Source organism: Electrophorus electricus, chromosome 5 (assembly GCF_013358815.1).
Source record: "Electrophorus electricus isolate fEleEle1 chromosome 5, fEleEle1.pri, whole genome shotgun sequence".
Classification (NCBI taxonomy): Eukaryota; Metazoa; Chordata; class Actinopteri; order Gymnotiformes; family Gymnotidae; genus Electrophorus; species Electrophorus electricus.
Window position 1 is genome coordinate 5,860,620 of NC_049539.1, and position 13,563 is coordinate 5,874,182.

Sequence of the window (13,563 nt, forward strand, 5' to 3'; positions counted from 1 at the left end):
AGTGAGCAGTAGAGAAAAATTCCGCCCAGCCCAGCTGGCTTTTTGACAGCCAGCCAGAAAAGTGGGACCCCTTATGGACAAACAGTGACCTCAATTCACTTTGCCTATCGATTGGGACACTGTGGCCCAGTCGATCCCCCAGAGACGAGGACAACATGCCCTTGTGACTAGCATTCACATTAAAAAGCAGTGGCTGTGTCACTTCATTCATCTACTTAATATACAGAAGAGATTCCTATTGGAGCTCTGTCCTCCACAGCAATAATTCACTTAGATCCAGCCACATCTCTGGCTAAATTGAAAATGGGTCATACCAGATCGAGGCATTGAGGTTAAACCCATGTGGCAGTGGCAGACACAGCAGTGGGTGATAGTGGGACCTGGGACAATTAATTTCAACTGAGAATGATCTATATAGAAGGGCTGGGATTGGACATTCCAGCCATCTGTCTTAAGTCTGCTCTCTATAACAACTTAGTAACTTGTGCTATATAATATATGTATTAGGGTAAGTTATAGCTTCCCATTAATACTCTTGGTAAACAAGCAACCTGGTGTTTGTATTTCAACAAAATGCTAGGTTATAAGGTTACATGTCAATATGCAGCACTGACCCATAGACACGCTTCGCTTACACACTCACCCGTCCCCTGCTATAGGCAATGAGACACGTGTTTTGTGCATTTGCGAGGAGCTAACATATTGCTGGCCAGTGCTGGATAGGTCATTGTGTCAGGCTGCGAATGACAGCTTTGAAATGAAGGCATAAGTCATCCTCAAAGGAGCTGCCCCTCTGCCACAAGGTGGAACAGGGTGGAACATCTTATCTCTGTCCTCCATGAGAGGAGGGGGTATAGAGGGGGATAAACAGCATACGTTTGCCCAGTGGGGGATCTATGTTAATAATATAGCGCTAATACAGTATGGAGCACTTAGAAGGAATGACCTACAAAAGTGCTTTGAATCCCATTTTTAGTATATAGTCCCATATAAGTTAATTTAGACTTTATATAGCATCTTTAATTCTTTATGCTAAAAGTACACTATGAGAGTTATAACATTTTGTATAAAACAAAATAACAAAGAGTTTTGTGAATGGTAGCTTTTATTTCAACAATTCACTTTTTTCAAACCTAAAATGCAGGGGAAAAAAATCATAGAAATATTTTGTGAAGTAATACAACAGATCCTGCTTTCAGAAGCTCCTATGGCTTTTAGATCCAAATGTTGCCTTTGAAAGCTGTAGTGCCATGTTAAAACCGTGACAATTGGACTTTTATTTTGACATACTTTGACAAACCAAATAACAGAAAACTTGGAAGATATCTATTGCTACAGCAAGGCGCCCTGTCCTCGAAAGAACCGACTATATGTTTTCACTGAGGTTCTGACTTTTACTGTTAGAATGTTTAGTCCTTCATAAAAGGAATGAAAGTTTGAATACTGGCAGTAAACACTGTAGACAGATCTTGAATGCAAGTCTACAATGTCTCTGTGTAGCCGTTCTGAATTTTTGGTGGTAGCTGAGAAGAACACAGAGAGAGGAGGGGGCCTGGTTTCAAATAGCAAGTGCCTCTTTCACATCATAAGAATCCCTTCAGAGACTCAAAATACAAAGTCAATGTTGAGATGAGCCAAAATAGGCTTTTGTCACCAGCACCGGCTCCATGTGGTTCGTATGCTTTGGCAATGACATTAGCATGTTCAGGTACTCACTGACCTCTCTGGTTCTCTGGGGCTAGAGGGTTATCCTCTGTCTAACCTTTCAGTTTCAGCTGCAGGCACAGTCTTCTCGGAGCTTTTCACGCACATATGGACATGGCCTTGAGTTTGCCTTTGAAACTAGCTGCAGACTTCGAAACCCTCCCCCCCCAGCATAACTTTTTTTCTCAAAAATCCTGGTAAAAAAAAGAAAAACACACAATTTGGTATTGGCTTTAACGGCTTCTGGTTTGTTTGAGTAATCAGGAATGGACTCAGCCCTTTTTCAGTCAAGCAGTGCTGTATGCATGTCCTCAGTCAGAGATCAAAAAGCACTGCTGAGCAGCCGCTTCAGAAATCTCGCCGAGGCTCTAAAAGACCAGCCTGCGAATGGCAAGTTCCGTTTCCTACCACGGCACGGACAGCTGGTGCATCAGAATAGCAAGTGGTGCTGATGGGTACTGAGGAGGGGGGCTTGTGGCCAATGAATAGAGTCCAACTATTGGCTGCGACCCCACTGAGGAGGGTGTGGCTTCAGTGGCCCTGGGTGATGCTCAGGGCCCGTTCTCATTGTAGTGAAGGGAAATGGGACGGTCCCTCTGCATGGGCATGTAGGGCCAGTTGTAGCTGGAGCCGGACAGCAGCATGTCTCTCAGTAGGGTCTCGATGGGTGTCTTACCCACCAGGCGCACAAAGAAGAGCTGCTCAATGACGGGCGAGGAAACGATGCGCAGGGAGGGCAGGCGGAGAAGCAGGCGTCCGAATCGGTTGGGCTGGTTGGGGTACTGGTTACGCACATACTCCTCCAGGGCACACTGCGATTTCTCCTGGATGCTCTCCACGTGTGCCACGTCTGAGAGACCCATGGCGTCTGGAGCAGAGATGGAGAGATGGGGAAGGAAACGTTAGAGCAAGCCGCCAACAGTGGCATGGGTGTTTCTCCAGAACATAAGGGCTTCATTACAATACAATGTAGCCCTGTAAACACTCGAGCTCATTGAATTTGGAACAGCCCAAGGCTGTACTCCAGCTTCTCGCTTCAAAGAGAAATGCAAACATTTGACACCAGCAGCACTCTTTCCAGGATAAGAGCCATTTGGTGTTTCTGAACGCATAAGGAGAGTAGATTTCTTTAAAAAGCTTGAGTATGAAAAATTGTCTCAAGATTTCAACCCATGACCCTCATTCTCATTCCCTACGACTATTTATGCTTTCTAGCCCAGGAACACAAAAGTAGTCCTGCTGGGTTTCTGGTTTAGAGGAAAAAAGATTGATTGCTTCATATTTCAACAGGAATAAGAAGCCTCCTCTCCCACCCCTGGAGTCCTGGGATGGATGCAAATGCATGTGTGTCAGCATGATGTTTATGCACAGAAAGATATCCTCCATTACTGTATGCAGAATTTTGGGTGTCGTGTGTGTGAGGGTGACTAGGATACACCGGCCCCGGATAATAACGGCAGTACAGTAATAATACTCATATGCCTCTGTGCGGCTTCTGTTATGGCCACGGGCACACTCTCTCTATTTCTCACTCGCTCTCTCTCTCTTGCTCCCCTGCTCCGTCGCTCTCCGTCTCTCTCGCTGTCTGTCTTTGTCTACCACTGAGAACATGCACGGAGGAGCCCCCACCACTCTGCACCCAGGGACCGCTGACGCTGGACGCCTGCCGGGCGATCGCGGGCTGACAGGGTCATGGCTTCTCTCCCTGGGCTGGGGAGGTGGAGCTGGCCTGGCTGGGGCTGGAGGAGACCTGTGGATTGCTCTACAGAGGTTATGTAGGTCAGGCCTGGGTTGGGGCAAATCCCCTTCGCTGTAGCTCAGCATACATAATTCAGGCATGCTGGTGGGAGGGTAGGGGGGGAGCAGGGCGGAGCCTGCCTGCCTGCTTTCAATAATAGATGGAAGCGTGAAGAAACGAGGGATGAAGGAAAGAAAAAAAGAGTGGATTCAGCAGCCGTTTGGAAGAGCTTGGTGCATTTCCGAGAGTGGGAGCTGGAGTCAGGGGAGAGAACTGGACTGGCGAAACATTAAAATGATGCGCACAGGACACCTCCAGTGTTATGTCTGAGGTGTCGCTAGTGGCCTGCCTCTGCCTGTTAATGTATCACCCAGCCAATAATAACTGGGGTTTGTGTATAAAGGAGTACAGAATATTGCTGCACATAGTGCATGGATAGTATTTCAAGCAACTTCATATGTTCTCTAGCCCTGGAGGGCTCCAATGTCACAGAGGAGGTCTCTCTCAGCTTTAGAACTCTAGACCCAGGGCTGAAGAAGGCTTATGACTTAGGGGCATATAAATAATTAAGAATGGTCTTTGTAGTTGGTAGTGGCTGATGGCTACACAGATTTTTGGAGAACAATGAACAATGAGGACTGACCACCTTTCAGAACACAAGATCTGTGGACGTGGCAAACTGCCTACACAATGCTGAAATCAGTCGGAAAAAGCTGGAGCTGAAGGATTTTGTGCAACTTACCTGAGGTGAAGAGGACGATAGACTTGAGGCAGGAGTACTCAGCCGTGTCCACCTGCAGTGCCTTCAGCTTCTCCACCTGCTCCTGGAACACGCGGATGTGGTCCATGAAGGCGACGACGCGCTCGGCCGACATGGGCGAGGCATGCAGGCCGGCGGCAGCCAGCAGGGGCGCCACATGCAGTGGCATAGAGCACTGTGCTGCGTTCAGCACAAACAGCTCACTCCACGACATGCGCAACAGCGCCACCTATGGGGCAGTCATCATGAGCAGGACGTCAGTGACGATGAGACATTAGCTGGTGAGGTGAAGTGTCACCAGCTTTGCTGAATGAACCGCATCTATTGTACTACTATGACTGTTTTGGGTCACTAGCAGTGAAGGACCACAAAGCAGAGATTTGGCAAACTTCATTCTGTGAACCCACAACTCTACATTGACTCTGTTTGATGTTTTTTTCTGGAGGAACTGCTGAACTGGTGGTATAACTGTTTTCAGTGTATTAATATAATTGAAAGTTCACTTCATAATGCATTATCACATCTATCTCAATTTAATAATGATTCTTCCAATTCTTGCAATGACAGGCAACATTTCTTGCAACACAATATCTGAAAAGATTTCAGAGTGCCTGTAAGAGTGTTGTTTTGATTTGAAAGCCTCAACAGAAGCAACACTCCTGATCATGCATAAAACAACATTTTCATGCAGTTGTCTAGCTATGCGCATTAATTTGTCACCACCAGCACGGGTTCCAGCCCACCCCAAGCAGTACTTGTGTTGGAGCTGTTGGCTCTACCTGGTCCATGAGCTGCAGATCGGGGAAGAAGGGGATGTTCTTGGCCCACTCCACAGCACTGAAAAGCAGACGTGCCGCCAGCTCACAGATGTTCTCGATGCCCATGAGGTTGTTGGACTGCATGCACTGGGCGCCATAGCGGGATGTGGGGTATGGCTCGGCACGCAGCAGCAGCGAGATGAAGCCCGAGAGGTAAGGCTGGCCACCATACGCTTCACTGCCGTTGGTCAGGTACTGGCCGGGACTGGACTGAGAGCTGGACATGCGTCCCCGCTGCACAGCTGGGAGACAGGAACAGAAAGGGAGGGAGGATAAGCCTGTTGACTGGAATGGTGCTCAGAACAGACGTGACAATTCAAGGGAATACTTCTCTAGTTGTGAACAAAAACTAGTGAGAATCAGTGAACATAATTAACTTGGCTAACTGGCTTCTACTAACTTTCATTTAAACCCAATATATAAGCTTTTTAAGGAGAAAGTGTTTTTATACATTGTTCATTAAATAGATTTATTCTTAAAACTGCTTATAATAGCAATTTGCAATAGTTTTTGAACAATTTCATCTTTGATTTGTTTTGCAGGCAATAAAACAAAAAGAATTTCTTTTTTTCCCCAAAGGACATGCACTAATACAAAGCTACCTGTGATGTTGGCAGCAAGGACGGAGCAAGAGGTGAGTGAAAGATTTTATTCTCCATGATGTTCTACTTGACTTGAACACACTCGAAATTAAGCAAAACTGACAAAGCAGCAGTAATAACTCAAAACGTTTGAGAATGCAGAATGAAGGTGCTTGAGAGCAGGTACAGGCAGTGGGCACCAGGCACAGGACAACCGACAATGCAAAGCAATGACAGAAGGTACCTGTGGGCTATAAATACTGAGGAGAACAAAAGAGGGCAAATGAGGAACAGGTGCTCGTGATTATCAATAATTGGAAGATTGGGAACAGGGCAGGTGTGGTGTAGTGTGTGTGTGTGTGGGGGGGGGGGGGGGGGTAGTGGGCATGTCCCTCCTACTAGGTGAACTGTGACACTACGACTCTGAATACAGATATAAACTTATCACAGGTTTAAGTTCCATGTGTCACTGCACCAGCAGCTTGCTGTATTTACAAACACACATTTCCTTAATTTTCAGAAACAAATCATTTTCCTCCCACTGCACACTATATAAGTGGTGATCTCACTATATGAAAGTTAGCTCACATCCAAATCATAACTGCATTTCAAACATAGTTTGCCAAAATGAACTTTTATTGTGAACTCTATTGTTTTGTGTATATTATACCTGAACGTTTTGCTCATTCCTGAATAAAAACATGAGAAATGAGACGGAACCCTTCGATGTGTTCGGGCACTATCTGTGCAGCCCATCAGAGAGATAAGCTCTTCTTTGGCCTGCGTCACTGAGTAATGAGAGCGTGAAGCCTGCTAAGGCAGAAGGGCTTTTCACACTTCTCCCTGACAAATGGCTCAGCTGGAGGCAAAGGACCACTCAAAGTCCATTTGGAAAACACCCTGTTCAGCCACCCCGCTGTCCGAACAATAACTCCATCTACTGTTACATACGGCGAACGTGGGTGGGACGGGGGGAGGAGTGCAGGGAAAATGTTTTATGGCCCAGTGTCTCTTAGAATAGATTAACTGTACCACCTGAGGATTGTGGGCTATGGTCATAACCTTACTCTTAAAGTGGAGATTATTCTTTATCATCATGACTTGCAGATGCAGTGCGATATCGCCTCGCCTGGATAAACCTTAATTGATGTTCACTTCTAGTTACAGCGATGGATTCTAAGGCATATGGTACTGATAATGTTCTTCAACAACAATAAATATACAAGCAGACTATTCTCAGAACCAGTGATTTTCACAATTTCAATTTTCTCACTAACTGCAGATGTATTCTTTGAAGCTGCATGTTTGAAGCTGCATGTTCAGAGGGCAAAAACACACACCATAGACAGCAAAGCCATTAAACATGAGAAGGTGGGAAGTGTGTGAAGAGGATCACAGTCTGACCACATGGGACAAAAGGACTTAGAAAGAGGGAGCAAGGAATCACACTCAGCAGTACCAAGAAACCAGCCAGCTGCCAGAGTCATCTCGGAGTGTCCAGCCGGAGCCGGTGGGGGTGCAGAGTTAGAAGAAGTGACTGCACCTTCGGGAGAGTGGGCTCAACCCCCCATCCTGCTCTGGGGATGTCATGCTCTAGCGGCGGTATGGAGAGGGCATCAAAGAGGAGTTCAGGCAGAGTTTGAAATGTGCACGCATGCTATGACGGCAGGGGTGTTGTCTTGACCTTAGCACACTGTTCTGTTCACTCAGAGGCTCATGCTAACACATACAGGGAGGTTTTTACAACATAACAGACGATTCACTGAAGTGTTTATTTTACTGATAGCCATTTTGTCCTTTCGAAGTGACCTGAAGCCCAAGACGTTCCTGTAAGGATGATGTCATTACTGCTAACAAATGTGCCTTCCAGGCAAATTCCCCTGTGCCAGGCACCAGTCAAAGAGCAGTGAGTTATTCAATGTCTATATGAACAGCTAAATTATTTTTTTTTTCTACTGGAAATTTCAGGTTGTATGTTAAATGATGTACACATCTCGGAGACAGTGAAAAACCTTTCCATTCCTTTAACATACATTTGCACAGTATGTGACAGCATGAGAGAATTGGCTATTGAAGGAGTCCTCAAATGTGGTTTTGAGGATCCCATGCACTGCATATTTTTATATGAGACCAGAGAAATACAAGAATGTGCATTTCATTGGGTCTCCTTGACAACCAGGACTGATAAACCTTGTGTCAAAAGGTCAGACAAGGGTAAATGGTGGCCAAACAGGTTTTTGACACGTTACAGCCAGTATTATCTTCGCGGCACACAACAGAAAAGAGACTGGAGGAGTGCTTTGAGTGGAGAGACTCTGACTGCTAAGTCTCCACAGCTCTATATTACCACTTATGAAGCACTGGTGAATTATTAAGAGAATATGCTAAACCTGTAGGTGTGGTGGTGGGAGTGCTAGAGGAAGTCTTTTGCTGTAGGTTAAGTATCTCAGCAGGCAGACCAACCTTGTTTCTCTCTCTCTCTCTCTCTCTCTCTCTCTCTCTCTCTCTCTCTCTCTCTCTCTCTTATAACACACATTTGTTGTGGTCCAGACTAACACATTTCATAACATTATGTAGGACCTCCATCACCACACACAAGGCAGGGAGAAAGGTACAGTCTAACAATCAAATGGTGACAAAATAGCAAGAGTTCACCTCAGGAGACAAGTACATTACAAGACTATGTGCTCTTGAGCCGAGGTACTTTGAAATCTGTTATGCGCACTTTAACCTTGTTGAAACATTTAATGGAATAAGCTGCTTCACCCATAAATGCTTGCACTGCAAATAATTGGAGAAATTACTGCACAAAATTCATGACTATCAGTTAGCATTTCTGAGTATTATAACAACGGCATAGGTCATCTCTAAAGGCATGACCTTCTACCTTTATTGCTAGCGAAATGTCTTCAAACAACAGATCTGCAGGCCTGAAGTTCACATTATAGGTCTTAAAAGAAAACACAGTCAAAGAATCTGCCACCATGTCAGCCCCAAAAGGGAAGACATCCATGTCTGTTTGCAGACCAGCAGGGTAGGGTTAGCTGACTGTGCGGGTAGAGAGGTGATATTTACCCAAGCCCCGCAGAGAGCTGTCACATTTGGACTTTGCCTGAAACCTGTCTATTATTAATGTTTATTTTCCTTTGACCTATATTTTCCCGTGTTTGTGTGTTCCGGGTCGTGGGATAATTCCCCAGTGTGAATGTGCATGGTGGAGTTCCAGCAGGCAGTGCATGTGCACTGTTAGCCCCATCAGCACTTACGCTCAGGGCATTGCTCGGGTGTGAGCCCAGAGGGAGGTGAATTTTTTTCTCCGTTCCCCCCTGTACAACACATCTTAGGAGCCAAACTACAATGTTCATCACTGGGGAGATACCGAGTCTTAACGAACATGAGAGTATTTGCATGCACGTGAGAAAGATATAGAGTAATTTGAGAGAGTGAAAGAAGTGTGAGATAGACTATGGGTGAATGCTTGAATGCCGGTCCTCTCTTTCTGTCTATATCGGGCCTTTTCCCCCCCAACACAGGTCAAGCATGTGGAACATTCTAGAAAGACACACGCTTGCAGAGCCCATGGGGCTGCTGTCAGCCGGTTGCTCTCACTCTCTCTCCATCACGGGAGGCCCGCTGTCAACCTGGAATGTCAGTCACGTTGAGAGCAGCCCAAGGTGCGAAAACAGGTAGAGCCGTCAGCAGGGAGGACAGAGCCGTGACCTAGTGATGTGCTGAAAAGGGAAACAAAGTCCCAGCAGCTCGGGCCCTTGACCTGCTCCACATATACACACCCAGCTCCAGCCTGAGGTCATGTATGCCTGCACGAAGATGACTGGTGGTCGAAATACTGGCATACAAAAGGGGAGAAAATGTTGTTTCTTAACAGGCCTTGAACAGGGGGTGTGTTACGTGGCATGACAGAGGGTGCATCATGATTTACCCTCATTCATCGGCAAACACATGTGATGCATCAGTAGGAGTAATGAGTAGGATTTCTGAACACTTCAGATCACAAAGAGTGCACTGAATTCGCCCTCTTCAGAAAAAAACCACACAATAGTTCAACCACACTTTTCAGGGTGTCTCTTCATGAGACAAGAGCTCCTTTTTTTCCAGGGCTATTAATGGATGTCTGTTTATCAGTGTCAACACCTACAGAATCTCTCACACATCTACTCAGTTAAGAAACAATTCTGATGCACTGCTGGTTTGATTACGTGCAAACATCCCAGTGAACATAAAACAAAATCTGTGTGAGCTATGGTTTGCTTCTCTGATTGTAGTTATACCTAACCTCAGGGTGTGGTGAAAACATTTTGGCATGAAGGCTTTTTGAATACAGAACTAATATACACTATTTGTGTTTGTGTGTGGACCATATCTGCTTCAGCCCTTTAAATATGATTGTAAATATTATAAAACTTTCTTGTAAATACTTCAGCAAATTTAGCTAGAAGGTGTTCAAATGTTTTCCATATGGGTTTCTTTATATTATTTGTTGTTTAACAATCTAATTTGCTCTAATTATAATCATTGTCTGTAAACTCCCAGGACACAATGAAAACATTATGCCTACCAGAAAACCATAAACTAGCTCAGTAGTTGTGTTTGTACATTTTTAACATGTCAGAACCAAGGAGGAGGCCTTTATTTAAATCAAGTGTTTTTTATTTCCATACAGAATACAGTACACAGAGATTAGTTCGGTTCTGATGCACTTAGGGGAATACAGCATTTGAAATACTACTCTGGGGGATAGTTTGGTTAAGGCACGGAACGCCGTGCAAGGAGCTTCTTTATCTATTACCTGTCAGGCAACCACGCTGCATAATTGAGAGCAAATATAACTTATGTATGAACTGTGGTATATGTATATACAGGCGGTACACGTGTCTGACAATACTCCATTTAAGCGATCTCTGTCAGTTTCCAATGTTAAACATTACGTGAGAATGACAAATAAAACCTAAGGATGGCAGTACACTGAATTTAGGAACATTCTTTACATTTTGTTGTGACTAATGCCAAACATGCAAAGATAAAATAAGCTTTTGTGGTGCTACATTTGCCAACTCAAACTTTTACAAGTAATAGCCTACATAAGGAAATATTTAAAAACAGTGTTACATTTGATTAAAAAATGAAAATATGTCATGAAATGTAAGCTACTATAGTAATGAACTTATGGTTAGGCTATGGTCAGCATAAAGAGACTATCCTGAATCCTAACTGAGAAATTGTAGTTTCCTTCCCTAAATTTAATTTTGATGGATTTTTACTTTTGAGCACTGAATAGATTAATGTGATAGCAAAGAGGGAAGAGAAACGGGGACCACGATCTGTGGATGACTTGTTTCTCTCTATGTCCAACACTGCTTGTGACATCCATGCATCTATTCTAAAGTTATTTATCTTGTCCACTTTGGTTACAAAAGCGCAAACTGTATAGGCACTGTGAACCAAAAAACAGCTCAAAATTTCAGGTGGTTTTGTTTGTCATCTTATCATCTAAGACACCGGCTTGTACACTTTATCAAAATATTACCCATAGTTGCTTTGATAAAGGCCAAAATTGGTGTGGTAAATGATCTCGTTTTCATTTAGACACTAAATGTAGACACTGCTGTATATTTTTATAGACCAAATTAATTGTATAGGTCACACAGTCCAGAACCAAGAAACTAAAATTCGAACCTACTTCGAGTCATCAAAATGTTTTATTGCACTTATGTTTTATTGCACTTTTTATTACATTCCAGCAAATACTAACAATGTTTTATGTACAAGGTATTTTATTCTGTGCCACAAATGTCTCATGTAAGACTTCACCTATTTGCGACCACTAGATAGCCTATTACACCTATTTACCAATCACAAGATAGTCTATTACGAAGGAACACTGCTCTGATTGCATAGCGACACAGGCCTATCACACAGAAAACAATAACGCACATGCGACCTCAGTTGGCTACTCCGGTTTTAGAACGCCAAAGACGTGGTGACAACAAGCAAGCGATTACCCTCCATCCTTCAATTCAAAACAGATTTTGAGTAATGTTCTAAGAGCGCTACGAAATCTCCATATCTAACCAAAAGTGGACTAGGTAGTATCACGCTTTTCTAGTGACGCTTGTTCCCTTATATACACGTTCGCTTGTACGCACAGAACTCTACGAGAACTATTAGGAACCGTCCGATTAAAAGCAAAACGTTTCGTGCTGCTAACTTGCAACCAACGAGTCTCTTTTATGCTAGGCGACCATCCTTAACTACGCACAATGCAATACACGCACTAGGACTCTTTGGTAGTAGCTGGAGTATCGGGAGACAAACACCATAATTAATAAGAAAGCAAAGGTGTTTACTGGGCAATAAAATAAGGGGATTGAATAGCCTGTATGGATTGAACTGTGCGGGCTTTAACATTCAAAATCTAAGTAGCCAACATATCTATTCATCTGCTTAATTAGCGACCATAATTTCGGACTATTGACGGGGTTAGATCTGATCTGAAAGGCACTTAGGTTACAGAGTGACATTTTGGTCGACTTGATAGCCTGCGATAAGCACTCGTATAGAATTTTGTTGATTCGGATGTGTAAATATCGTGTAATAGCACTGTAAACAAAGTACGTTGTAGTTTTTAGTTTACAGACTCACCCTCTCGCCTCATTCCGACTTTTAGACACTTTTTAAGCCGACAGTACTGGCACTGGTTCCGATGGTGCTGGTCGATAGGACAGTCGCGGTTGCCCCGGCAGGTGTAAGTCAGGTTGCGTCGCACCGACCGCTTGAAAAAGCTCTTGCAACCCTCACAAGTGAACTGGCCGTAGTGTTTGCCGCTGGACTTGTCTCCACACACCATGCAGTCCACGTTGGGAATTTTGTCCCCGGAAAGTGCGTCGTTCCCTGGGGTGGAACCAGAAGGTGTTCCCGGTGTCCCTCCGGGCTCCTGGCCGCAAATCTGGAGCTGTGACCCAGGATCAGCCGAAATGTTCTCTTGCCACTGGTTTACTACCATTGCCATGCTATCCCGTAACGCTTTGGTTAGACAACAGATACAGGGTGACTCCTTTAAGCGGGGAGGAGATTACAATCCGATCTGACGTCCTGGGAAAGCAAGGCGAGTCTACTGTGAGGCTTCTTCCCGGAAAGAAGATGGAATTTATTGAGTATTTTGTACCTACTACAATATATGAAGACCTGGTGTTCTAATTACTCGACTTACAAAGTTTATAATGAAAAGGTAACGGTGGCATGATCACGAAGTAGGACACCTCTGCAAGTTTTCATGTTCCGAGCGGAAATCCTCAAACAAGTTTCAGTATGTATACAGTCACTAACGCCCAAGACTCGATAGTCGGCACTCCGAGCTTTACAATAAGCCCACAATAAACATCGATCCAAAGACAAAATTAAGTCTTGGTTACTTTCGGTTATACCAGATATGGTATATGTCTGTTAAAAGGTGGACAATAAAAATCCCGGATAAAACATAAGCTATGCAACAGTTTCAATATAAACCACAGATCCCCTTTTAAACAGCACAACATGCGTTGCAAAACAGAGGTAATTCAATTCACATGTGCGCTCCTTGTAGGCAGCAGACAGTAACATAGACAGAAACAAATCGTGAAGCCCACTATAGTTTGAAAAAGAGCATCCATTAAACCGCAATTTGGCAAAAGTTGAATACTGCGAAAATCTTTGCCAGAGCAGCGTAGTTCATCCGCCAGCTGTCAGTCCCATCTCTCACAGTCGTAGTTCAGAATTTGGTGAAAGTGACACTAAACAGCCTTGGTGGATGAAGCTCCACCGACTACGCTCCAAATAAGGATTTACCCACCATATTTGGACATGACGCCTTCTCTTGGTATGGGGTTGAGATAAAAACCAGTACGCCTATTGGTTTGTGGGAGTTGATCAAACAAGCAGTTGTCCAATTAGACAGCGGTGGTTTTA

The 13,563-nt window shown here is 44.3% G+C and overlaps 1 protein-coding gene across 1 annotated transcript; it reads right to left on the reverse strand.

Moving 5' to 3' along the window:
- Positions 1-1,087: 1,087 nt before the first annotated feature.
- nr2f5 (nuclear receptor subfamily 2, group F, member 5) lies at positions 1,088-13,356 on the reverse strand. The gene is made up of 4 exons (XM_027013615.2): positions 12,262-13,356; positions 4,982-5,262; positions 4,185-4,431; positions 1,088-2,572 (listed from the first exon to the last, which is right to left on the reverse strand). Exons 1-4 carry the CDS (start codon positions 12,626-12,628, stop codon positions 2,256-2,258), a joined length of 1,212 nt encoding a protein of 403 aa, XP_026869416.1. The 5' UTR covers positions 12,629-13,356; the 3' UTR covers positions 1,088-2,255.
- Between the last annotated feature and the right edge of the window lie 207 nt (positions 13,357-13,563).

Bases quoted from the DNA above. Each gene is read 5' to 3' on its own strand.
- nr2f5 (XM_027013615.2), bottom strand. From the start codon at position 12,628: ATGGCAATGGTAGTAAACCAGTGGCAAGAGAACATTTCGGCTGATCCT. The intron at 4,432-4,981 runs GTAGAGCCAACA...ACTGCCCCATAG, and splicing joins ATCTGCAGCTCATGGACCAG to GTGGCGCTGTTGCGCATGTC. The intron at 2,573-4,184 runs GTAAGTTGCACA...TCTCTGCTCCAG, and splicing joins TATCGTCCTCTTCACCTCAG to ACGCCATGGGTCTCTCAGAC.